This window comes from Mycteria americana, chromosome 6, assembly GCF_035582795.1.
Source record: "Mycteria americana isolate JAX WOST 10 ecotype Jacksonville Zoo and Gardens chromosome 6, USCA_MyAme_1.0, whole genome shotgun sequence".
Lineage (NCBI taxonomy): Eukaryota > Metazoa > Chordata > Aves > Ciconiiformes > Ciconiidae > Mycteria > Mycteria americana.
The window spans coordinates 22,401,473-22,427,772 of record NC_134370.1 but is presented as its reverse complement, the minus strand read 5'-3'; the positions used below and the strand labels follow the sequence as shown (position 1 = coordinate 22,427,772).

The following is a 26,300-nucleotide window of genomic DNA, read 5'->3' as shown; positions in this document are numbered from 1 at the left end:
CTGACATTTGGCCAGTTCTGAATTGGCTAGAGGTAAAAGATACCATCTTTAGGACAACAAGAAATGAGTTAACTTAAGGCATGAGTTCTGTGTGCCAGGTTCTCAGGTGATATTACTTATGTTTGGCCTTCAGTTTAGTAGAAAGGTCAAGAAAAAGGCAATATGTGATGGTTAAAGGATAAAACACATATGGAACCATGAAGAATAATGAAGATTTGCAAACGGGATTACTTACCTTGTCAAAAAGGCCACATTCACAGATAAGCTGTTCTCGGGCTTTGGTATTGATGGCTATTGTGAACCGCATGTGTGGCACCAAGAGCTGTGAAATGGGACAAAGAATGAAAGAAGGAAAATTTTCTGAATTCAACAGCAACCAGGTGTAAAGTTTGAAGTCCTGGAAGTCCTGGTGGCTAGCTGTACATTGCTTTGCAGTGCAGCCAGCCAAACTACCTCAGCTGAGCTATCACCAGGACTTCCTTTTGGTTTATCAAGCTAATGTGGTAACTTCCCCGACCCACATACATCCCTTCATGCAAGAACCAACCTTGAAGAGGGGATGCACAGCAGGCAGCTGCCGGAACATAGCTATGCTGAACACCTCCGAGACTAAGTGTGTCCGTAAGAGATGGGTCACCGTCTGGTGGATGTGGAAATCAGATGAGCGAACCCAAATTTTAGCTAGCAGCCAGTCATATGTGGCATCTGAAGGAAGGAATATGGGATTGTCTGGCCCAGGCTTTTGACCAAGCTGAAAGATGCAAAAAGAATATGAAACCCCAAGTCATTCATGTTTAAGATGAGACAACGAGCAACGTGTTGCTTTAAAGACCCTGACAGTAAGCCCACCTGGATTGCAATGGGTACAATTTTATTCTCCAGATTCTTATACAGCAGACAGATGGGTGCAGCCAAGTACTGTATTGTGCACGGGTCTGTTTTGTTGGCATCCACACCATCCAGCAGCTCATAGTCCACAATGAAAATGTTTCCTTGCTGGGGGGGTAAAAAAAAGCATGGTGTGTTTTAATGGAGTGCAAGCAGCAAGGCTTGGAACAAAGGTCAGGAAGTCTCAGCCAGAGGCTAGCTTGTGCCTTGTGGTTACGAGCAGCCACCAGCCCGCCCTTGCTCATGGCGGCTCAGGGATCATGTCTTTGAGAGAGCAAGCACCTTTACACAAACTACCTGACTTGTGTCTGCTGAGCCTGACAGTGAGCCTTTCAGCAAAGAGCAACTAAGTACTTGGCATTCATGCAGCGACACTAGGATGCAAACAAGTTTCACACTGCCAGCCGAAGAGAACCCTGTGCTCATCGTGCAAACAAAAGCAAGGCACCACCCTTGCCAACCCTTCTTCAGCACGTTAGTTCAACTCTGCGGGTGACGAGAGGGCAAGACCCTACCAGGAAAGAGATAGACCCTTTGCCCCTCTGAGGCAGACGGTCAATCCCGAACCTTTCAGACGAAACCACTGAAAAAGGACCCTTCACCTCCTGGTGACATCTCTTTAACTGGACATGGAGAAAGGCCTGCAGCTCCAGCATAGCAGGAGAAAACAGTCAACAGAAGTGTTGTCAGTCTGCAGAGGCAACCAGCTTTGCCATGACCAACCATACAGCCTGAAGAGAGGAGATGTGGCTGAAGGCAGTTAGAACAGAGTTTGGATGTTAGAGGATGTGAGAAGGAACAGATGAAGTCCAACCTCACTCAGAGCCCTACCTTCACTTCCTCCTCCAGGGTCAAGTTCCTCTCCAGACTGCATTCTACCATATCCATAGTCACGGGCAACTTCTTGGGTATCTCTGTGCATCTCCGGATCAGCACAGGATTACATCCATTCAGGAACTGGTAGCCAAACATAAAGTCTTCCTTCCAGTGCTGCATCACGTATTCTAAAGGAAAAACAAGCCTGCAGCATCAATATCTGCACTGCATCAATATCCTACTGCATTTGAGGATTCCTGCCCACCTTTTGTTGCACTGCACTGCAACTTTGACTAAAGAAAATGGCAAGAAAATTATTCAAAAGGTGCCACAGAATTTCTAAAAAAATCACTTAAGTTAAATGGACAACATAATATTTGCTTCTCACTTTGAGAAGAATTAAATTGATAATAATTTGTTTCCCCATGTACAGAAGCAATGAGGAGTAAAATATTCCACTCCTGTGAAAAATACTCTCTCCATCTGCAGACCACCTTCTCAGGTCTTCCATGATATTTTTCAATCTCACTCTTTAAATTCTCAGGGTATGCAGGACAGAGGGATGAGTCCAAAAAAAGATAGCACAGGCAGGAGAAGGGAAATAGAGAGCAATGTGGGTAGGGAAAGAACAGAAGTGGCTGGAGCAGTTCTTTTAGCTGGAGCTGGGTAAGGGGTACCTGGGGAAGGGTTTTGATTTTGGGCTTCTTAGTAAAACTGCTCACTGGTTGTTTGGTTAACATTTTTTTTCCTCTCTTTATTTTTCAATTGTTAAAATAAACCCAGATTAACATGTCTTCTTAATAAAATGCTAGTTTCAGGTACTCCATCTCCTTACTATTACATATGCAGTACTACTGGATGTTTTCCACAACTGCAGTTTTCTGTTTCATAACATCATGTCGCCACTTCAGCCTACAAGTATCAGAGTCAGAAAAAACATGATTAATGTGAAAAATCCCATTGGTGTCTTCAGGGGAAAAATGAAGCAAGTAAAGTTTTCCACTATTGCTTATTTTCAGACAAGGCAGAACTTTTTCTGAGAGCTTGTATTTTTCTACAAAGGGTGAAAGGATGAAAAAGATAGGCCTGAAGGAATGCAGTGATAATTAAAAAAAAAGTCTCAAAACTCGCAATGCTTTCTAACAGAGCGGAAAAAAGTTAAGTTTACTTCAAGCTGACATTTACATCATCTCTGTCAATTGCATAATGATTCTGGAGCTGTATCTGAAGTCTACACCAAGCGAAAAATGACTCTTCACCTTGGGCAGAAACTGCATGACTGAAAAACACCTTGAACCACCTTCTCCATTGGCCCTGTTTCTGCCAAGGCTTGCAAATAAGCAGATTCAGAGTTGCATTAACATAACTGAGACCGATACTTAATGTTTAAAACTCACAGAATTGAAGCTTTCCTCATGAGTATGGAAATGTTATCAATGAAATTAATTGTAGATCATATCTAATTCTTGTGTTAAAAGTACTTTAGGAAGCAATCTTATTAAATGTAACAAATTGCGGTAATTAGTTTTTAATAGCTCTGGCCACCTTGTGTGCTTTATTTTATACCCGAGACCACAGAAATTACTCTTATTTCTGTTAACTGGTCCTTAGGCAGCCTGAAGGGGAGCAAAACTTCAGAACAGGAGGGAAAAGTATTTTCCTTTGCAGAGTCTGAACAGGCTATTCACACACATTTGAGGAGCCACATGCTAACCTATTTATAGTATCTGTGTATCTATTATATCCAATAATACAGTAAAATAAAGTAAAATAATGTAACCATGGGCGATAGTAGAAGGTTGGGTCTGGCTCACAAATCAAAGGCTTCCCAGCCCTGCTTTACAGAAATGACACCATGAACTTCAAAACCCATATCTGTTTGCGATTCTTTTTACTGGGTTTTCAAGTAACTGCTAAGATTTCCATATTGAAAAGGGTTAAAGAAAAGAAGTATTTTGTCTTTGATATGTTAATATTACATCAATGGAGTTTTTAACAGTATGAAAGATACTGCAGAAACTGAATGGCCCTGAATACAAAAGTGAAACTCACACTCTTAGAGAGGGATTTTTGTCTTCTAATAAGAAGACATGAGTATGAAATGGCAAGCACAGCAGGATATTTAATGCAGTATGCACAACTAATCCTGACACATATTTGAAAAGCGATGACATTTTGGATAAATGCCACAAGCCTTTTCAGGCCTAGCTCGCACTGATTTCCAGTAAGAACCACGGTTCCTTGGGTTGTGGTCTGATGACCCATCCTGGCTGCAGCAGGACCAGGTGAAGAAGTTACAATTCCCAGGTCATTCCCAGCTCTTTGCAACCCATCCCCAGATCTGTTGGCCTAACAGCACAGGCTTTCATGCCTGAAATGAGTTCTGTCAAATTTACCCCTGTTGGGAAAAGTTTACCACAGAAAAGCATTTGAGCTGCCCCATCTCATTGACACAAACGGCCCATGAGAACTGACTGAGGGGAGCTTATACGTGAGATTATGCCAGCAGAACTGAGGCAGTGGTACCCTCCCCATGTTGGGACAGGGTCGAGAAGCTGGGACTCTTAGCAGCAGTGCACCCAGGACTGAGCACATGGCTGGAATGTTAGGCAACAGCCTTTGATCTGGTCTGTGTAAGAGGCAAGAGAGGTCACCCTCATACTTGCGTTTAGCGGAGAACATTTCCAAACGTGCCTCTTTGGAGATTTTCCATGTATTTAGATGGCTGAAGTGGAACATACACAATCAAACTTTCAAAATGCCTTAACAGCTAATATGGTCTGACAAGCTATCCCAACTCCCACTAAGCTATCTTTAGGTTTAGATGTGAAATACTTATGAAAATTTGTCCTATGGGACTTGCACATACCTGAAAATACATTTCTAAAAGCCAAAAGGGACTATGACGCCCAACTGGCCTGATGTCCAGTATAGCTCAGGACAGAGAAGGCCACTGAGCAATTCCTGGTAATTTTGGTTTGCGTGCGATCATAGCTTTGCTTTTTAGCTTGTGGGCTGCTGGTGTGATCAACAGTCTGAGATCACAGTTTATTTATGAAAAACCACGGAGAGAAGTGCAGGTCAGACACTTCCATCCTAATTAGATACGTACAAGACAACTAATTAGTCATTCTACAATGCAAACATGAGCAAATGCTAATAAACCTACCGGAGATTGTGTTGCTGATTCTGACAAAGATCTTCTCAAAATCTGCAAAATCACTCCAGGAGGACTGGAACATGTGCATGAAACGGTTGACATAAAGATTCTCCATCCTAAAAATAAAACAAACCAAAACATTTCTGAAAAAAATAATCTCCAGCTTCCTCAATGCCCTTCCCCATTCTTTTCCACCCTTTTATATAACTACACACAATAAATTTTTCAGTGGTGGAATATGAGATTGGCCACCCTACAGAATTAAATTTGCTGTACATTTACACACAAGCCTGAAAGGCATCTCAAGGGCCCAGTCCCTGCTATTGCAGTTACTGAACTCCATTCTAGAGTTGTTCTCAGCAGCCTACAATGGCAGTGCTTTAAGACCTATGTCATATAAAAACTATAGTCAGAAAAACTAGTGCTTCACACGTCGCCAGTAGTGAGCATCAGCTGAGAGTGCTAAGATCATCATTAGCACCAGTTCAGAAAGGGGTGTGGTGAGACAAAGAGACTGAGTGATTTGCACAAAGTCAGAACAAACACAACTCAGGATCAGTGCAGCCAGTATTCCTAAACAGAGAACAGCTCCTGTAAGTATCTACGTGACCAAGGTCAGACTGGATCCCCACAGGGTGAGGCCTGAGTTTTTGAGAGCTTTCTATTTACTTGAGCTGCTGGTTAAACTTGATGGTCATCTCTAACCTCAGGAACGAAGTCACTTGGTTGCAGACATCACACGAACACGGGGGACTAGGAGCCAGAAACATCTGACTTGAAGTGCTAATTCAGCAAAGTATTCTGTCTACAACACAGTCAAGCAAGTTCACCTCGTATGAGATGACAAGTCCTAAATTGTTACATAAATGCTAAACTGTTGTTATTAAATAGAAATCATTTATTTTGCCTAGAAAGCAAATAATGAATTTGAAAAAGAAAGTTGGCTTTTCACTAACATTTTAAATGCACAAAGAAAAGCACACACATCACATAAAGATAAGCAGGGCAGATAACGGAGCAAAGAAAGGTCACAGTGTAGCAGGAAATCCTCCCAAACAGAATTTGAGGGAGGAAGAATCCCAGGAGCGTGGATTTATAATCAGTAAACTTAAACTATAAACAGACTAAGGCACCATAAAAATAACTGGATTAGAAGTGGCTGAAGAGGACCAAAAGCCTGGAAAACAGCAAGTGGTAATCTGGAGGAGGGTTCTAGGCTAGCATGACCATAACCCAGACAAAGGAGCTGCTTCTGCACTGAGCCCAGATGGGGTGCATGTAGAATGGACTGTTTCTGCTGCTGCAGATGGCAGTCAAGGTTAAGAGGTGCCTGGAGGCATGTTAGGAAGTAAAACTCAGGCAACTGTCTAGCCTGGAACAGGAGATGACCTCTCCAGCGGCCTCTTCACACCTGAGAGGGACACAGAATGATCATACAAGGATCAAAGGGAGGGTAACTACTGGGCAGGACTTTCTGGATAGATACTAGGTGTCTGAATCACAGATGAACTTCAAGAGAAAGCATGACCATGACCAGAAGTTTAAATGGCTTTAAACAACATAACTCAGTAGCTTGAGAGGAGTTACTTCAGATTGTCTCATTTGAGAGTTTCCACTAAAGGTCCTATAGAGCCTCTGCCCTCTTTCAGAACTGCTTTGAGATTAGGAAACATTAGACACATGAACCAGTATGTACTGCTCCTCTGCTGCCCAGGGTGCTCTTCCCACCTGGGGCTATTAGCCTGATCAAACCAAGCAGTAGGCACAGCACCTGGGGTCTAGTCACAAACCTGCTGTTGCTTGACCCACTGAATGCCAGGCATACATGCATTCTCAGATGTTTCATAGATTGCTTCCCAAAGGAAGCAGTCTTTCACATTTCCTATCTTGGAACAAACTTCCAAAGGACTTAGGAAATAAAAACCTGTTTTCCCCAAGAAATCAAGTACTTCTCAGATGTCTCTGGCACATACTAGAAACCAGAGCAAGGAAAAAATGGCAAAGAGTTGCTTGTAGAACTTAATCTGCCCAAATGCAACACTGGTCCAAAATAGCTATGCAAGCCTGAGTTTCTGGCACAGAATCCAGGGTGAGGGTTTCCGTTTGCTAGATAGCATAGGTCACATTAGCACTGGAAACCTTCAGGATTATCCCTGCCTACACATGATTAATCCTGTAAATTTACAGAATTATCCACTGCTAACAGCATCTAAAGATCCAACCTTGCAACGGCAGAAGGAATCTCTGAGACATACTTCCCTCTTTCTAAGTTCAGTTTTGCATGTCCCAAGCAAAAGGGCTTTCCCCTCCCCTCTTCCACTACTCCCCAAGTCTCATGTAACTCTCACAGCTCTCACATTTTTCCTTAAATGTGCTCCCTGCCCACTGCTACACCTTGCAACTCTACACCTGCCCTTGGATTTCCAAACACACCTCCCTGTCCTCCTTCCTACTGCACTCAAACTGAAAGAAGACCCCATGCCTTCCCCCATGTATCTCCACTCCATTCAGGCAGATAGTTGTCCCAAGCTCCCAAAGCACAAGCTATCCAGGGTAGCTAGATAAGGGCTATCAAACGCGTTCTTCAAAGCTTTTCATAGTTCACCCAACCAAAAGCATAGGTCTAGGGTTTCATCCAAATGTGCCAGGCAAGAAGCATTGCTGTTCCTTGGAAAAAATCTCTTTTGTGTCATACCAGTTCTCCAGAATGGCTGGCTATCTGCAATAAAGTTTCAGCTTCCTACTTCATGGGGAGGTGCCCTTACAACCAATGACAAAAATAGATGTCCCTGCACTCTGTTGAATTGTTTGCAAGTTTCACTTGGCTGCAACTCAGGATCTCTGACAATATGCCACAGAATGGCAGGATGGGATTGCTAGAAGGGCAATGTAGCCTCCAAATTGGTTATCTCTACTAACGCAAACCAGTCATCTCTGGCTTTCAGATGCTTTTGCTCCTGCATCACTCAGATCTCCTAATGAGCTGGGAAACAGCTGTTTTGCACTAACACCATGCTAGAAGCAATAGCTCTTGAAAACACAGGATTTTTAAAAGTTTGGAAAACCACACCATTGCTAGGGTAACAAGAGAAGATCCCAATGACCTTGCATGGGGTTTGTATATTTTCACACCTCTCCTCTTCTCTTAAAGGAGTTATTCCTTGCCTTTTCTGATTGTTTCTTGAAGCTGGGCCGAGAGAAGAGCTGCACAGTGTTTGCTTTCTTCCCTTGCTTGGAACCTCCTCTTGGTTTTGCCATAGGTTTATTCACAACAGCACAACACAACTATGATGGGTTTTTCCCCTTTTCAGGATGGCCTCACCCCTGGCTCTGTTTCACAGTGAACAGGTTGTACTGATGTCCCACCTGACTGAATCTCAGAGCACTTCGCAGATATGCATAGGGTCTCCACCCAGCACTTTCTGGGAGATAAAGAAATTATCGAATTTGATAATTTGATTGTCCTTGTTTCAGCTGGGATAGAGTTAATTTTCTTCCTAGTAGCTAATACAGTGCTGTGTTTTGGATTTAGTATGAGAAGAATGTTGATAACACATTGATGTTTTAGTTGTAGCTAAGTAGTGCTTACACTAGTCGAGGACTTTTCAGCTTCCTGTGCTGTAGTCTAACAGTGTAGTCTAACAGGAGCTGGTGGAAGGCCAGGGCTTACCTGATAAGCTGATAAGGGGGATTCAGACTGGAAAGTGGAACGTCTAAACAAGAATTACTTTGGAGTAAAGCACATCCTGGAGAAATACGTAAGCTAATTAAGATGTTCTGGAAACCACCTGAAACAACTAGTAGAATTGTGATAAGAAGCACCCTCACGTGAACTGTCCTCATTATAATACTAAAAGTCACACCCCTCAAGCTGGAGACCCCAGCCCAAGCAGAGACCCCTCACCTTTGAGCATGCACAGAATATTAAAGTAGCACTGTAGCTTTAAGTTGAAATAAGAGAAATGTAGACCAATAGCAAACTGCTTTGTGTAATTACTTATGCATATGCATAACTAGACTGTATAAATACTTGTTGTGGTTTAACCCCAGCCAGCAACTAAGCACCACACAGCCGCTCGCTCACTCCCCCCCGGTGGGATGGGGGAGAGAATCGGAAGGGTAAAAGTGAGAAAACTCATGGGTTGAGATAAAGACAGTCTAATAGGGAAAGCAAAAGCCACATGTGCAGGCAAAGCAACACAAGGGATTCATTCACTACTTCCCATGGGCAGGCAGGTGTCCAGCCATCTCCAGGAAAGCAGGGCTCCATCATGCATAATGGTTACTTGGGAAGACAAACACCGTAACTCCGAATGTTCCCTCCTTCCTTCTTCTTCCCCAGCTTTATATACTGAGCATGACATCATATGGTATGGAATAGCCCTTTGGTCAGTTGGGGTCAGCTGTCCTGGCTGTGCCCCCTCCCAGCTTCTTGTGCGCCTGGCAGAGCACGGGAAGCTGAAAAGTCCTTGACTGGTGTAAACATTACTTAGCAACAACTAAAACATCCCTGTGTTATCAACACTGTTTTCAGCACAAATCCAAAACATAGCCCCATACTAGCTACTATAAAGAAAATGAACTCTATCCCAGCCAAACCAGCACAATACTGTACCTGTATGACCGACCTTTGTGCTAGCTTTGTGGAGCTACCACCTAGCACCCATCTTTGCGCAGACATGAAATAAAATACCTCTGCCCTGTGTGTATATTGGCGTCTCGCACACCAGGTAAACGACCTCACACTTGTGGGATGACCATGCTCTGCCAGGTGCACAAAAAGCTGGGAGGGGGCACAGCCAAGATAGTTGATCCAAACTGGCCAAAGGGCTATTGCATACCATATGACATCATGCTCAGTACATAAACTGGGGGGAGTTGGCCGGGGGGCAGCGATCGCTGCTCAGGGACTGGCTGGGCGTTGGTCAGTGGGTGGTGAGCAGTTGCATCACTTTTTTTTTTTCCCCTGGGTTTTGTTCCTCTCTCTCTCTCTTTTGTTGTTTCCCTTTTCATTACAATTTATTATTATTGTTGTTGTTGTTATATATTTTTTCTTTTTCCCAATTATTAAACTGTTCTTATCTCAACCCACGAGTTTTCTTACTTTTGCTCTTCTGGTTCTCTCCCCCATCCCACTGGGGGGGAGGGTGAGTGAGTGGCTGCGTGGTGCTTGGTTGCCAACTGAAGCTAAACCACGACATTGGTTAATTCAGAGCGAGAACTTAACTTATCAGTTTGCACACAGAGGGAAGATAAACTAAGAATTAGAGACTGGCCGTGGTAATCTGGCCTGCATTGTATTAAAGTCCTGACTACAGATCAAGAATGATTTCTTCTGGCCTTATTAAAAAAATTACTTGCCTTTTAAACAACACTATGTAAACTTCCACAGTTTTCTTGGCTTATTTTTCTTGTTTTTTTTTTTTATTATTTATTTTCCCAAAGAACTATTTCTGATGGCCATTATCAAGTTCATTATCTGCTGACTAAAAGGTCCCTGCACGGCTGGGTTCTAATACCTGTCTGTGGAAGAGGAACATCAGAGTCCAGGGTTTTCCAAGGACCTATGGTCAAGGCCTCAGATTCTTTAAAACTTCTTAAAACTTTAAGAATCCACTGAATACTAAAGGGCTGCTTGAGGAATAAGGTATTTCATGAGGTGAGAAGGGACCTCAACTTCTGGCTCATATTAAAGACTAGAGATCTGGTTCTTCGGAAGTCTAAAACACAGGTATAAAGTTGAGGCAATACATGTACCATTGGATAAGCTTGGGGGCAGGAAGCATCTGTCTGTCTTTTGTACCATTAATCTAACTCCTTGTGTGACCCCACAGCCACTTCTCTGGTGTAACAGCTAGTATTGCATTAAAAAGCTACAACAGCACGCACTCTACGGCCTATTCCATCATTCTCCTAACATCCTACTTTGCACGAGATAGAAAGCTAGAGACCTCTGGTCTTCAAAGCTATTCAGCTGCCTTATTCCAATTAGCTCTGAAAGATCTAGGTCTACACGGCCATTTGTGCTGCAGAAACATACCCATCACCCTGTTCACACCTGCTGGAGATTTATTCTGCTAAAAAAAAAGAAAAAAGATTTGCTGACGTTACAAAGCGTCATTCCATTGTGAAAAACAGATCCTAGTATGGGGGAGAGCGGAGGGAGGGAGAAATCTACAGCAGAGCTAATATATCCAGAAAAAACATGTGTTCTTTGAAAGCTTCCAATTTTCCAAATTAGAAAACAAGTGGGTAGATTGTCCCAGAACAAGCCATGGGATTTGACTCTGTGTTGGTAGTGAAATTCAGCTGCATACATGTAACACGAAGAATGCTCTGACATGTAAGGTTTCAGTCACCGTCAGTTCCCCAGATGGACTCTGATAAGCAAGTATTCACTGTTATTAGAAGCTGCAAGTTTATCAGTATGGCTATTAAACTCCCAAGTTCTTACCAACCTATGCTTGATAACATAATCTCCGTCTGATCACCCAAATAACAGGAGGAACACCTTTCCAAAATACAAAGAGACCAGCATATTAACAGAATCGCAGATGTAGAAATTGTGGGTGATCTTGGACCAGCCTTGTCTCATCTCAGACTGATAGTACGGTGCGATGTCTGAGATAGTATGATGTGACCTGTGCATGTGAGACAGCTCAGAAGGGGGCTCACAGGCCAGAGAGGTCCTATTTGCCTCATTAACCCTGTACTATTTCAAAGAGGTCTGCAGGATTGATTATTCAGGCTCATTCAATGGCAAGGACTCCATTTTTTTCAATGACATGACACGTGCAAGTGGGTGGACAGTGACTTTGTTGCCCCAAGCAGATTACACTCAGATGTGGTTAACTGATAAGCTGCTCTTCAGTTAGAACAGCTTTTCTTCAGGAGGGTCTCAAGGGTGCATTGATACCATCTTCTTTTGGTGTGTAACTGAAAGGCTTAATTATTGCAAACCGTCAGGGAAGAGAGGTATCTCTAGGGGGCGACTCTAAGAACTAAGTAAAAAGCCTAAGGGATCAGGTGCCAATAGTCCTTCTTCCTATGCTTTTCACCAGTGCCTCCTCCATCCGTCTACAGCCAAAACAGCGTCTAATGAGAATGCAGAGGCTCAGTCAGTTCCCAGCGTGAAAAGCTTAAAATACTGATATGTTTAAAAAAAAAAAAAATCCCTTCAATTCTTTCCTACTTTGATTGACTGCAGATCCAGCTGGGAGGAAAGAATCCAATTTTGAGATTTCAGTGAAACCTAAAAGGTGATCAGATCCTTACCCTGCCCCAAAAGAGATTTTGCAAAACTCCTAAAGTTCCACAAACACTTACGCTTTAGAGTAGTTCAGAATGAAGTCAATTCCTTTCTCATTGTCAAACTGGATGTCACGAGGCAGATCACTGTGAGAATGGGCATCAATGCTCAGGGGAAAGCCTGGATGCCATTCCTTCCAGCTGAGAAAACAAGAGAGGTTGGATTAACCATATAACCTTATCAGCATGAGAGCTGTGTCATTCCTTTACCTACACTGCTTCTGTGACTCAACTCTATAAAGTAAATTTGTGGCAGACTCATTTGGGCCAAAAATAGTGACTTATACCACATCAATACCTACCAGTACCCTACAGAATCCTGAAGTACAATGGAAGGCATCTACTTGGCCACCTACCTTCACAAAACTTGAAGTAACTTGATATCTGTGGTATTTCCAAACACTTGTCACATACGGTTGAAACTGGCAGTAGATTCAAATGTATTGGGAGGGTAGGGGACAGAGCGACAGACAGCTGCCCAATGCACACTCATTCTTGGGGCTACATTTTTGCAGAACTGAGATACAGCAGCTAAAAGTACTCAGACATGTATTTAGGTTCCTCCAAAAGGCAAGTCTCTGAGAGATGCAGATAGTCTTGATTAAGCTCCTCATAAGAGCCTTACCTTGTAATGGTCACGGCACACATTCTCTGCCATGTATGTGCTTGCACCGTGCCCCATTTTTACTTCAAAACAAAAGAAGGTGATTTGTAAAGAATCCTGTTTCAATGGTATTTCTAAATTGCCTGCCACACACAGACTGCATTGTGTGTTATCAGTTATGCATCTGAATTGTAAATAGCTATTTCCCTGGAATTACAAATGGTTTTGCCTTCCTTTTTGCATACGTAAATAAAATTTTGTGTCATACCTCTTTTTGAACTATATTTTTTTCTGCTCTATTTCCCATCATTTGTAAGCAAGATCCTTTCTTAGTCAAATGATATCAACAACACATACACCAAGCCTCAATCCATCAATTCTGAATGGACCCTCTGTCCTTCTGATCCTTACTCTCATGATAAGGAGATACAAGTGCAAGAAACTTTTGTTATTTTAACAGAGAGTATGTTTCTAGGAAAAGGAAATGTCTAATGCCTTCTGGAGTCACCCATTGATAAAAGCATTTTCCCACTGTGACCTTGATTAGGAAAAAATGTCTATGACAGTAGAAAGGTGGGTATCACAACTGTGTTCTGATAGCACATTCCAGTCCACTCAAACAGGGCAGACCTTCCACTGCACCTTGGTGCAGGAAACAACTAAAACTAGCTTGCTGCAGCAGCCAAAAAGCTCCGGTAAGAGCTGACATGTTCAGATCATGTTCCAAAACTGGAGTACTGCTTGTAAAAGGTAAATGAAATCTGCCTTCAAATCTTCTTGAAAGCACAACTGTGTGCCAGAGGGCCCACACAGAGAGTGTACCACTGAATTCCCACTTAAGCCTTCCAGATAGGCTTATGCGGGATTCAAGTATCTCATAATGCCACTTGCACCAGGATGATCATCACTTACAGCGAATTCCATCTAGGTAAAAAAAATGTATGGCCAACATGGTAACTTATGCTTTCTCTTATCTAGCAGTTCAGTAGTTAGAGCAATATGATAATCCGAACATACGCTGCCATACTCTGACCTGATGAGAACAGGCCCTGGACCTTCTGGAGAGCTATGGGAAACTCACCGGTACGTCTTTTGACGGGTCTCGAGCTCTTTGCGTCTGTGCTGCTTGAGAATCTGGGTCTTGTCATCCCGGGGGAGCTTTGCTGTGAAACAGGAGAAAGAGACAGGGTTATGAGATTCCGTTACCTATCACTGCCCATGCCTTGAGAAGGACAGCAAGGTTTCCAAACCTTCAAACTTCTGATCTATACCTTTACAAAGTTTCTGTGGGAAATGCTTACACGGTGCAATTTAGTATCTCCAGTAGAAACACAGGTTTCTAGACAATCTGTGGAAGGAGATAAGCTCCTAACTTGGTGCCTCCAAGGGGCAATTAGCTCAACCTAGGAACATCTGTCTCAACTGTATATAAAACCTGGATTCCTAGTATAGACACTTGCTGTACATATCTAGTGTTAAATGGCCCGAATAGGCTCATGGGAATTAATTTTACATTTCAGTACCTAAGGAAAATTTCATCAATAAGAGAAATCACAACATTGTTCTATCTAATCTTCTCTGCTAAAAGACATCTCCAGGAAACATCTCCTATCCTCTCTCCTTGAGCTGTGCTCTCCCCTGTCAGCTTAGGGCAATAATCATATCTTCTTATCACGAGAACAGAAAGAAAAAACAGTGAGGCTGCATTTCCAAACAGCTTGCTCTTCTGACCATGTATTCACTATACCGTTAAATAACACAGAGACTTCCTTAGTGACCAGAGAAAAGGCAAGGCATGTGACTCTCTTTACATACACAAATGGGAAGGCAGATAAAGCCAGCAGGAGTTTCATGGAAATAGCTGTTTGGGGTTTGGAGTTCATACAGATACATATCAGACGTCATACAACTGATAACATATATGGCTAACGGTTTCCAGCTGGTTGTGTTCAAGGTATCAATAGGGTTTCACTTGCTTTTGTCCTTTACCTCACCATACTCTGAAAACCATGCAAAGCTGCTTTCCATGGAAGTGTTACAGTTGTTACAAATCAAATTACGAAAAACGAGAAGTCCCTCTGGAGACCAAAAATAAACAGACACATAGTTGTGATTATAGGACAAAAGGCTTCAAATGCGAAATTTCTCAGCCAGGAGTAGCCAAAAACTTAATGGGAAGATAAACATTTATTTCCTACCACCTCATATAGGGTTTCAGCTGTTTTCAGGCACTCGTGCTGCAGAACCCTACAGCAGCCAACCTACCCGAGGAAGCACAGAGGGGAACAAGCAAACATCAGTGACAAATGTCTGCCCCAACCCTGATCACAGCAAATAGGTAGTCAGAGACAGTTAAAACACAAGTTTCAGGTCCAACAGGCCACTCTGAACAGAGCACAGAAGTGCTGTAACACTTTTCTCAGTTGGTCACCACTACTTGCAGCAGTCATATCCATCTCACCCTGCCTTCTCCTGGACTTGACAGCATGCAAAGAGAAGGGGTGAAAAGTGAAGCTGCTGTTTCAAGTCAGTCCTTGCACCTGCTGAGCAGCCTACTTTGGGATTTTATTTCACTCTCAAGAAAACAATACAATTTACAAGCAATTAATCGTGGGCCACTTAGGGGCTTAGTATGAAACAAAGATGGGACAGTAATTCTAATTAGATCAAAAGGGCTTCCAAAAATGGAGATGTGGAGCAGACAAAAATTTGGCGTTAGGGTCAGCCTTCAAATTGAAGCCAGCGTAAGGACCCTTCCTTGCATGTGCTTCCAAACACACCCAACCCAACTGCCAGTGCCCAGCCCAACAACTGCTCAGAAAGCAGTCCTAGGCAGCAGGGAAAGCCCATGCCCCAGGATGCAGAAGGGGACTGGCAGTGGGTCTCCATGGGAGAGAGAAGATTGGGAGGTATATGGGGAAAGGGGAAGGAGAGGTGGAAGAATTCTGGACGTTCTGCAGGAAATCAGGTTTCTTACAGCTCTCACCTCTTCCATCTCGAAGGACAATCTCTTTTTCATCTGTAATCCAACGGTAACATGGGAACTCCAAATAGTCACCCAGTGGTGTTTTTACAGTGATATACTTAAGGTACCAGTCATCCTGGTACCAATATTTTCGTTTCTCAATTTTTATTAGCTGAATCTCTCCAAGGTCTTCTTCGACAGTCACATCATAGGAGTCAACCTACAGAGCAGAATACAGTCAATGATCCACTGCACATGCAGGAAGCACAACCAGCACTACACAAGCGTACCTGGCCTTTCCTGATACGGCATGGGTACAACAGAACTTTCCAGCTTCTGGCGGGTGAGAAAAGGAAGACCTATTATTGGACTGCAACTCAACAGAAAGATGAATAAAAGAACAAACAAGAACATGCAAAACACTCCAGAGATGGAGAAACATTTTTGTATGCAACCTAAAAATGATATTACTCCTTGAAATGTTTGCAAGTCTGAGGAAAACGTGCAGACCATTAAACCATTTACTGCTCTCCTAACAATAGCTGAAAGAGGTACTGCTAGGGCACATCTGTTCATGCAACTGGAGTGGAAAGATGATCATGAGATTAACACATTGGACTAGGAATCTAAAGGCCTGTGTGTATTAGTCATATGTGCTTCAGAATACGGACAGTATCCAGATCACCTAAATCCCCTTTGTCTTGTGCTTCCTCTGTCAGGTCTTCTTCAGTTCTGCATTTTTAAAATTAGGACAATGGTACATTTTGAGAGAACATCTAGAGCACAAGTCTGATGAGGAGCGGCTGAGGGAACTGGGGTTGTTTAGCCTGGAGAAAAGGAGGCTGAGGAGAGACCTTATTGCTCTCTACAACTACCTGAAAGGAGGTTGTAGCGAGGTGGGGGTCGGTCTCTTCTCCCAGGTAACAAGCCATAGGACGAGAGGAAATGGCCTCAAGTTGCACCAGGGGAGGTTTAGACTGGATATTAGGAAATGTTACTTCACTGAAAGGGTTGTCAAGCATTGGAACAGGCTGCCCAGGGAAGTGGTTGAGTCGCCATCCCTGGAGGTATTTAAAAGACATTTGGATGAGGTGCTTAGGAACATGGTGTAGTGGTGGACTTGGCAGTGTAGGTTTATGGTTGGACTTGATGATCTTAAAGGTCTTTTCCAACCTATACGATTCTGTGATTCTGTGATTCTGTGATATTATGTTTGTAAAGCTCAGATTTGGACGACGATACATTTTATGTTTGTATGGCTCAGATGTACAAAGGAATTTAAGTAGCTAACTGAAAACAAGCTTCACAAGAACCCCATCTAGCTCTGGAGGCACTTCATTCTTTCACAGAAAACAAGCCAGCATGTGGAAACGTGGTTTAGCTCCTTCCTCAGTTTGGCGTTAACTCAAAGGCCTGACTCCTGCAACACAGAGGGACTTCAGCCCAGACTTGCACAGTAGCTAGTCTGTTTAGTCTTTTCCCATGCTAAGGGTCTGGTCACAGGGTCTTTGCACTGAGCTGGTACTGAAGGCTAGGACCACCCATACCTGCTCCTTCAGGAGTGCCCTCATCAGCCGCCTACAGGGACAGGCCCCTGAGTTATTGGCCATGCAATGATCCCGGTGAGGAGCAGACCAGTCCTGGTGCTGCCCCTACACCCAGCTTTGCTGAGGTGCGAGGGCTGCAGCTCTGAACCTGGTCAGGCTGAGGAAGCAACTGAATATCACGCTTTCCCTTTCCTGATGACTGCTACAGCAGGGCTGCAAAAGAAGTAGCAGTGAACATTTTCTTCTCCTTCTGTTTGAATTACAATGGCTTCAACTGCCAAGCTCAGCATTTCTTCCATGTGGTAGGCCTGTTCTCAGCCCACATATATGATTTGGCCTCTCAGGGCTTCACCATCTTGAAATGGATGTGGAGCCGCTTGGCCCACCAGGACGAGTGTATTTGTGAGCACATGTAATAGCAAACCTCAGCTGCTAAGTGCTCTAGCTGCTGAGGTGTGATGAGTGGCCGCACTGAAGGCCACAGAGAACTAGTTACCTAGACACAACAAGATGACTTTGGCCACCAAGGTCAGGCACCGGTTCACTGTGTAAATCGCCTCTTCCACAACACTGCTTTCAGTGCCGCAGCTACATGGTCAGGCCTGGGAGAAGGACAGTTGTGGACATGGTGCTCCCCTCAGCACTTCTTGCCCATGCTAAGCACCCCCCACTCAGCACAACGGCTGTTATGAATGCTCCCTTAATTGCCTTGCTAAATTGCCCAACAGATTTAGGACAGTGAACTCCAACGATGGGTACTGCAGTCCCCTCATGGGGCTAACTTCTCAGGGACGCATGCAGTCTCTTACTGCATGTACAGACAGCACTCAGCAAATTACAGTTCTGGTGGCACTTGCACTATTAGGCAATACCAGCATAGGAAGAAATGAGTAATCGTTTCAAATATGACCAGTAAGACACCATGTGGTGCTAGGCAATTCAGGAGAACAGGAACTGACTCTCACTTTCCAAGACTGTAAACAGCTCAGGCAAACGGGAGTAGCCAAGTGCTCATGGGAACAAAGCTGAATTGGCTATGGCAACCATGGGAGCAGCAGCCAAAGCCTACTCTGCTCAGATGATCCTGCTAAGCTTCATGTGGTTGCAAGTAGAGGCTTCATTCTCTTGTGGTTTTTCTCAACACAGTCAACAATCTCAGAAACCAACCAGCTGCTGGTATCAAAAGGATGAGGTACTGCATTGACATGCTGCAGCGCCTGTAGAGACTCACCTGCCTGTGTGAGCTTTGTCATTAGGCTCCTGACCTAGACACCACGCTCTGCTTGTTCTTTTCAGGAGCACTTTCTTAGCCTTCCCCAGGCATTTGATATATGCCCATTGTTACTGTCTTACTTGCTAGGGAAAAGCTAATTCACATAAGGACCAAAACTGAAAAGCGAAGAAAGAATAAATTCCAGACAGGAGAAAGGAGGGAAAAAAAAGCAATTTTTAAATGCCTCCCAATGGCACGTATTTCAACTGTTACAAAAGGATCCCTTGGCATCCCTTCCTCTCCCATTTTAACCCAAGTTTCCAACATTATTGATGCAAAGTACTCTTTTCTATGAGCTATCCATGAATTACCAGCTGTGATGATCATTTTGGGATAAAGACATCTATCTGTCCACCAAAGTTTGGGATGACAGACCTCATTCCTCTCATAACCCATTACATAAAAATACCAGCTTTCATAAAGTTTGTCACATCTAATTGATTCATAGAAGCCAGAGAAAAATAAAAAACCCTTTAGGCTTTGAAGTCCATCCTGCAGACAATGAAACATTGTCCTTGTCTGTCTTTCCCCGAAGATGTTCTTCAATCAACTTTGAAACTGTCAGGCTATGATTGCTACACACATACGAGGCTGTTTCATACTAACAAGGATATTGGAATTTCTTCTAATATGCAGCCTAATATAATTTTAGGCTCAAATATTTAAAATGGGCATGGATGGTGCTTATTTTGATTTGCTGAGACTTAACAGACTAATCTTAGTCTGAGCTATATTCTCCCCATGCTTATTAAAGCAAAAGACATTTAACTGTTTCTTTCAAAAAGGAAGCCCATCATGTCTTTAATAAAAATTTGCAATGTTTATGTCAATAGCACACCCATACACACCAGGTGGTAACAAACTGCTTCACAAATAGCACGGCGGTCCTTGGCAAGCTTTGGATGACAGCATCTGTCTGCTACGATGTGAGCTGAGAGATGAAAATCACATAGCTGAGATTTCAACAAACATATTAAAATGATGCTTGTCACTTTTCCTTGCATCTCCATAGCAGAAAAGAAATAGTTCTTTCTGTAGAGCCAATAAATACACTAATTTTAAACATTTTTTGAAAGTTTATGTTGCTGACTCTTCAACCCCTCCACCCCCCCACACTATCCCAGAACAGCTAAAAGGATAACGTGTAAAGGTAAATTCATTCACTTGATGATTCATTATTTTGAACCAGCTGTGGAGACTGAAAAATGTTGAGTGGCTTTTCTCAGAAATCATATTAATAGTGCCTTGAGCCACAACTATGATAGTCAGTAACTGTAGGGCATAACCATGTGCTCCTGGCTAAGTGAATGGAGATTCCTCCCTCCCACAATGCTGGTTTCAAACACCACCCTGACCTTTGCCCATCACCCCACGTCCAATATTCTCAGCTTCACTCTTGTCAGTTGGCACAAAGAATTCTGGATGATGGCTAGAAAATGTAGATAACATGCTCAGACTGTTTCCCACTCTTCAAATCTTCTTTCCAGAAATAGGTAGCACTTGAACCATTTCTATTGCATATTCATTTCCCTGCAACTCCTGGTTTTCTCAATAAAAACAGCGTCAATAAGCTCTTTAACAGGCTCAGGTTTCGCACTGAGTCAGTACTTCTGCAATTTCGTATGTCTTTCCAGGACCAGATGGCACTTTGCAGAAGAGTCCCTCGTCACAGGCTGTCATACCATGCATCTCAAACTCAGCCACTTCCTGCTTGTGCACCTCCTTCATGCAATTACAACACAAAATAAATTCTCTCTTTCAATTTTACCATGATCTTGTGGCATTGGGCAGTCAGGAGCTGGAAGTAGCCACCTTGCAAAGACACAGTCCAAACGAATCCACAAACCTATGTGAATTATTACCCATTTGCGCTCATCACTATCAAGGGAATTTAAACATGTAAAGACTAATGCAATAACCTAGAGAAGCAAATGATAAACTGCATCTGGAGCACATCTGCTTTGTATTCAGCTACTTGGGATTTTTATGCTCCACCTTCTCACTCATTTCCAGTTCCAGGGCTAGTTGTGTACAGTGGAAGAATAAAGTGACCAAAGACACTGTCTGGATAGGGGAAATGTCCTGCATTATTTTTAGCACGAAATAGTGGAAAAGCACGTTTAGTCCTCATGAAAACCCATTGCTGTCAAGTGATTAGTATGGTACAGAAAGTCTGAAATTAGTCTTATTTTCTCATCAACGCCTTGTAGCCCAAGATACTTGACTATCCTTTTTTTAATTCATCTCCTGCTAACAATTTAATTTTTAAAAAATCCTCATTTACACGTATCTATTTCTATAGTTCTTATAATGTCACACCTATATATATATCTATCTAAGATTTAAATTAAAGAGCAATGATGTGAATCAGATCCAAAGTTGATAGAAATGTCACACTGACAGCCAATCTTTGGAAGAAACTCATTCCTCTGGTAACAATCTCTTTGCTAATGTTACAAGAGCCCTAAAACAGTTGCACAAGTCACTGTCGATGTAATGCAAAAAGGACATTCAATTAGCCTAAATGTTCCTGAAGGTTTTTAATCTTTTTACGACCATCGCAGTTCCCATTTTAATGGCACTTCTGAAAGTGAGGGTTCCCTCCTGATGTCTTATCCAGCTCTTGCTGCCTCCAAGCCAGCAACGCCATGGGCTCACCTGAGATGACAATTTTGCTAAGGCAGTAAATGTGTGTCAGGTTACAAAGATGGTACAAGGTCCAGGTAAGAATTGACAGTTGGTTGCTCAAGGTTTCTGTGGCATTTGTTGTACGCGGTCTCCTGGTAAACACATGGCATCCCTGATGACGGCACGGTGAGCCAGAGATGCCAGGAATTTCACACAGTTTGAGTTCAGAGTGAGAGTACAGAATTAATGAAGACTATTGGACTGTCCAAACTCCTGTAGCATCCTGTTCAAGCAATTTAATCTCAGGCAAAACCTAAGCTCTTTCTTTTTGAGGAGAGACTCTTACTGACTAGCCTAATATTGCAAAAAGGATGACATGGACAACCCCTCTTTCTATAAGCCCAAAGCTCTAAGTGGAAAGAACTGTATTTCCCTTCTGGAAATACTCGTGAGTGCGTTTCTTTCAACAAAAGCAAAAAGCAGATGAAGGGGTAACAGGAAGAAAACAGAGAACTGAGTGACACCATAACACTTGCTTTGAAATCACTCAGCACCAACAGGAACTTACTCAAAAGACATTAAGTAAAGAAAAGCAGCTATGGCTTTCTACATCACCTCTGTCCAGTACTCTGAGTAAGTCAGACAAAAACTACAACTGAGCTACCATTGTGCAAATCCCTTCAGGTTTTTCCACGTCCCTTTCCCTCAATCAACATTTGGCATGCAAATCTCCTACTCAGAACTGGCCCAACCCCTCATTGATCATATCTAGTAATATGCACAATTTGCATTAATTCAAACGAAGACATTACCAGGATAATGGAACTACAGAGCCTGGCCCAAGGTTTAGAAAAGAAACTGGAAAGTAGACAAAGCCTTACAAGATAATACTGTAAAGTTCTGGTCATTCACTGAAAAAGTGCACGTTTTTGCAAATGTGTTCACAATTGAATTGCTTTGCAGAAAAAGAAAATTATAGAGATGCTATTGAAAGAAGCACTAAAGGCAGAACTGTGAAACCAGTTGCTACATTTTACAAACCAACCAATCTGAAAGTCTTTTGGCCTGCTCCAGTTTTATTTTTTTGGTTCCGTATTGGTATTTTTCTTGTCTTTCCTTCTTTCTTTGCACAACGTATTACTAAGACTCACAGTGTTTTGGGCACAATGTTACCTGAACAGGTGCCTCGAGAAACACACTGCACTCCCCAAGAAAACAGCCTCGACAACAAAACTTAGCACATCGTACTGCAAGTGCCCAATGAGCCAGACACTTTATGGAACACAGTTATTCTGATTCTCCACAATAAATACATGTTGAAAAAACTGACTGCATATTTGTACTATCAAACACATAACAATTAACAGAAATAATTAGTTTTGATAGGAGAAGAAGTCTTCATCTGGATTTAGTCAAGAACCTTTTCACGTGGAAACAACTTTGACAAAAAAAAGAGATAGTCCCTGCCTCAGAAAGCTTACTTAGCTAACAACGCATTTTATATAAAATGCTAGGACCCAGGTGAAGACTTTCAAATGTGCCTAAAAGCTACCTTCCCAAGGAGATGTAAGTACTCCCTTTAGGTGCACACATCCTCTGCTGTAAGTGCTACTAACATCCACAAACCTCGTTCATTGCTTCCTCACCCAGCAGGGTCCAACGCTCGCAGGTACCCCTGCTCCTGCTAGACCTGGGCCTGCAGCAGTTCAAGAGTTGGTGCTGAGGATATACTTAATGCTCACATCATGGCATTTTCTCCCTGTGACAGGATCCAACCCAATCGGATGTTCAGAGTACTACCAGGCTCTCCATCACAGCCATTTCTCAAAGACAGTGAAACCCTCTTTTGTAGCCCCGAGATAAGAGCAAACTACCTGGTTGCTGGAGACCCTGGTGCTTACCTCCTCAGCTGGGCAGGGCTCAGCCCTCCTGGGAGAGCACCCTAACCCTAAGTTCACAGGACAGTCTGAGGTCTTCTTCAACCTCTCTTGCTAATGTTGTCAAGCTTCGCTTAAAATATGTGACTGTTCACCAGATAAGAGAGAAAGAATGACTGGATGTCCATTTGGGAGATTCAGATAGCAAGGTTCTAAGCTAATGAATGTTTAATCACGAAGAAAAGTAACTTCAACAGCAGCGGCTGCTAAGTCCCCACACCTGAATTTGCTAGAGCATCTCCTCAGAACATCAGCTATAAATATCCGGGGACTATTATCTACACATGCCACCAACACTTATTCAAAATGCTGACTTCTGTTAACCATATCTGAGATGTCTAATGCAGAAGAGACCAGCTACTTAACTTCAGCTGTGAACCCCACGATTAAAGAAACACATCTTAAGGCAAAGCAGCACCATGATAGTGAAGTCTCACGTGTATATGCAGCGGTAGGTCTCATTTCCAAAGTGATTCATGAGGACTTCATTAAAACTTTCAAAGTTGCTTATATCTCATCAGACCTTTTGGAAACTGTGAGTTAGGTTTCCAAATAAAGTACGCATTTTGGGAGGGGAAAAAAAATTACCTGAGCCTATTATTTTCATAGTGGACAATAAGCAGATAAATCAATGCCATTCTGAAACAGTGCTCAGAGTATAAGCGATTACAGATGGATAGCCAGGATACTGTGATAAGACCACAGAGAGGACAGGGCACAATACACAGCAAAAATCAAGGTTAGAAATAATAGCATAGCTGATAGCCCAGTCCCAGCTTCATTCTCACACTTGCACGTTGATGCTGTTTTCCAGCGTTCACTGAAGTTGCCCTACACATTTCCCTTGGCAGGCATCACGATTCCCACTGAAAGCTCTTATCTCTTTGTTTAATTCCTTGGAGATATCAGGGCTCCGACAACTAGTAAATACTGACCCTAAACATCAGCTATCAACAGGAAGCACACAATTTTTTTTAGTATGTGTAAGGAAAATACGAGTAAATCTGAAAGCCCATTGTAAGCCAGAACCAACCCATCTTTCCCCACAGCCTGGGCTAACCCCCGGACAGGGATGTGAACGATGGGCGGCCGGCGATGGCAGCAGGCGCCTCGCTCCCGGCGTCCCGCTCCGGAGGCACCGGCACACGGGGACGAGAGTTTAAAAAAGCCCAGCCCTGCCGCAGTCCCTCGGGGCGCCGGCCCGGGCAGCCGCCGAGGTGCCGCAGGCGGCTCCACCGCCCCCGGCCCGGCGGCACCGGCCCGGCCGCCGCGAAGGCAGGTGCGCGGCGGAGCCCCTCGGACCCGGCCGGGGCGGCGGCCGGACTCACCGCGCCGCGCTCGAAGTCGTTGTAGAAGGGTTTGTCCAGGAGGTGCCTCTCGCTGCAGCCCGCTGTGCCCTCCAGGCTCAGGTACACGTAGTCGTCGGTGCCCGCGAACCACTGGCTGCCCGTGGCCACCGTGACCGTGTAGGACGGCATGGTCCCACCGGCGCGGCGCGGCTCGGCTCGGCTCGGCTCAGCTCTGCACGGCCCCACCGACCCGACCCGACCGGCCGCTGCTGAGCCGCGTCCCTGCCCTAGCCCGGACCCTACCCAGAGCCGCCGCCTCCGCCTCCTCCTCCTCCGCCACCGCACAGCGCGGCTCGGCCCTGCCCGCCCCTGCCCCGGCGCCCGGCACACCTACGCCGGTAGCCTGCACAGCCCTCGCGGCAGCCCTCCCGACACCCCCAGGCAGCCTGTGCTGCACAGCTGCCCGCGCTCCGCACTGCACCCCTGTCCCGGCACTGCTACCCTGCAGTGCACCCCTGTCCCGGCACAGCTACCCTGCACTGCGCCCCTGTCCTGGCACAGCTACCCTGCACTGCACCCCTGTCCCGGCACAACCACCCTGCTCTGCGCCCCTGTCCCGGCACAACCACCCTGCACTGCACTCCTGTCCCGGCACAACCACCCTGCACTGCACTCCTGTCCCGGCACAGTCACCCTGCACTGCGCCCCTGTCCCGGCACAGCTACCCTGCCACCCTGCACTGCAGCCCCGTCCCACACCCTGCACACAGCCCTCACAGCGCACCTGCCCTCCCACTCTGAACCAGCTCCACGCCAGCACACTTTACGCAGCCCTGCTGCGCACAGCACTTTCCTCTTGATATCCTTCCCCTGTTGTTGCACAATCCAACACAGTGCTCAGAGCTCTTGGCATGCAGCACGCTAGTCTGCAGAGCAGTCCTGCTCCAGCCACGCACAGCTGTGCACAGCCCTGACAGCTCACCCGCACACAGCTCGGTGTGTCTCACCACCTCTACACTTACGGGGTTTCAGCCACGCATCCTCAAACTGCTCTGCATTCTGTAACCTCACCTCCTAATCATCCCAGTTTGCAGGCATACACAGTCTTCTGTGCCCAAACCTTACACGTGTACTACACCAACTCAATACACTACCACAATCTGCCCCCACGTGTATACTGCATATATCCCATTCTCTTTATCATCCAGAGTTACTCAGTCTATACTCACACCATACTGCACCCTCATTATATACATCGAATCTACAAATCCATGTACAACGGAGCCTTTTCTCAGGTCTAGACCCCCATATGTACTATTGCTGGCATGCTTTATTCCCTGCATTCCTCTAAGCTTCTCAAACACCCTGTTGTCTTTGCACAACCGTGTGTAACACTGCCTGCCAGCATATCTACACATCAGAGCTATACATATGCAACTAACCCCCCATTTCCACAAAGCGTTCTAAAAATCCCACAATTTCACAGTCCCCACCCTGAGTATACCAAGCACCAAATACCTGCTATCATTAAGATGCTATCATTAAGACAGCAGAAGAGCTGGCTGTGTTTCTTCCACAGTGCAGCCTAGCCTGGAGAAAATAACCCCATAGCAGTGACACTGCACACTTGGCACTTAAGCACTAAGACCACTAATGCTATTCTGCTGCATTTTCATCAGGCAACCAAATATCACATGCTGTCGCCCCTGTCACCTCACTGATGATCTTCCTTCATGCTGCAGCCAGCAGCAGCTGCATGGTACTGTGCTGAAAGGAGCCAGGTTGGGGCTTTTGCAGATCCCAGTGTCCTTCCACCATTGCTCTTTGATCAGACCGAGCTCCTCGTTTCCTCGCTGTCAAGCAGTTTGCCTGGCTGGTCTCTGTGC

The 26,300-nt window shown here is 44.4% G+C and overlaps 1 protein-coding gene across 2 annotated transcripts in view; it reads right to left on the bottom strand.

The window, feature by feature from the left end:
• ALOX5 (arachidonate 5-lipoxygenase) overlaps nucleotides 1-24,699 on the bottom strand; it is a 36,974-nt gene extending 12,275 nt beyond the window's left edge. Inside the window, exons 1-9 of one of the 2 annotated variants that reach the window (XM_075504991.1) lie at nucleotides 24,455-24,699; nucleotides 15,763-15,961; nucleotides 13,858-13,939; nucleotides 12,191-12,313; nucleotides 4,874-4,980; nucleotides 1,720-1,892; nucleotides 850-996; nucleotides 548-751; nucleotides 236-322 (exon numbers count right to left, since the gene is read on the bottom strand). In XM_075504991.1, coding sequence (XP_075361106.1) covers nucleotides 236-322; nucleotides 548-751; nucleotides 850-996; nucleotides 1,720-1,892; nucleotides 4,874-4,980; nucleotides 12,191-12,313; nucleotides 13,858-13,939; nucleotides 15,763-15,961; nucleotides 24,455-24,604 — 1,272 coding nt within the window. In that variant the 5' untranslated portion in view covers nucleotides 24,605-24,699. The remainder of the gene's footprint in view (nucleotides 1-235; nucleotides 323-547; nucleotides 752-849; nucleotides 997-1,719; nucleotides 1,893-4,873; nucleotides 4,981-12,190; nucleotides 12,314-13,857; nucleotides 13,940-15,762; nucleotides 15,962-24,454) is intronic. The other variant, XM_075504992.1, reaches the window with a different exon arrangement.
• Nucleotides 24,700-26,300: the final 1,601 nt, after the last annotated feature.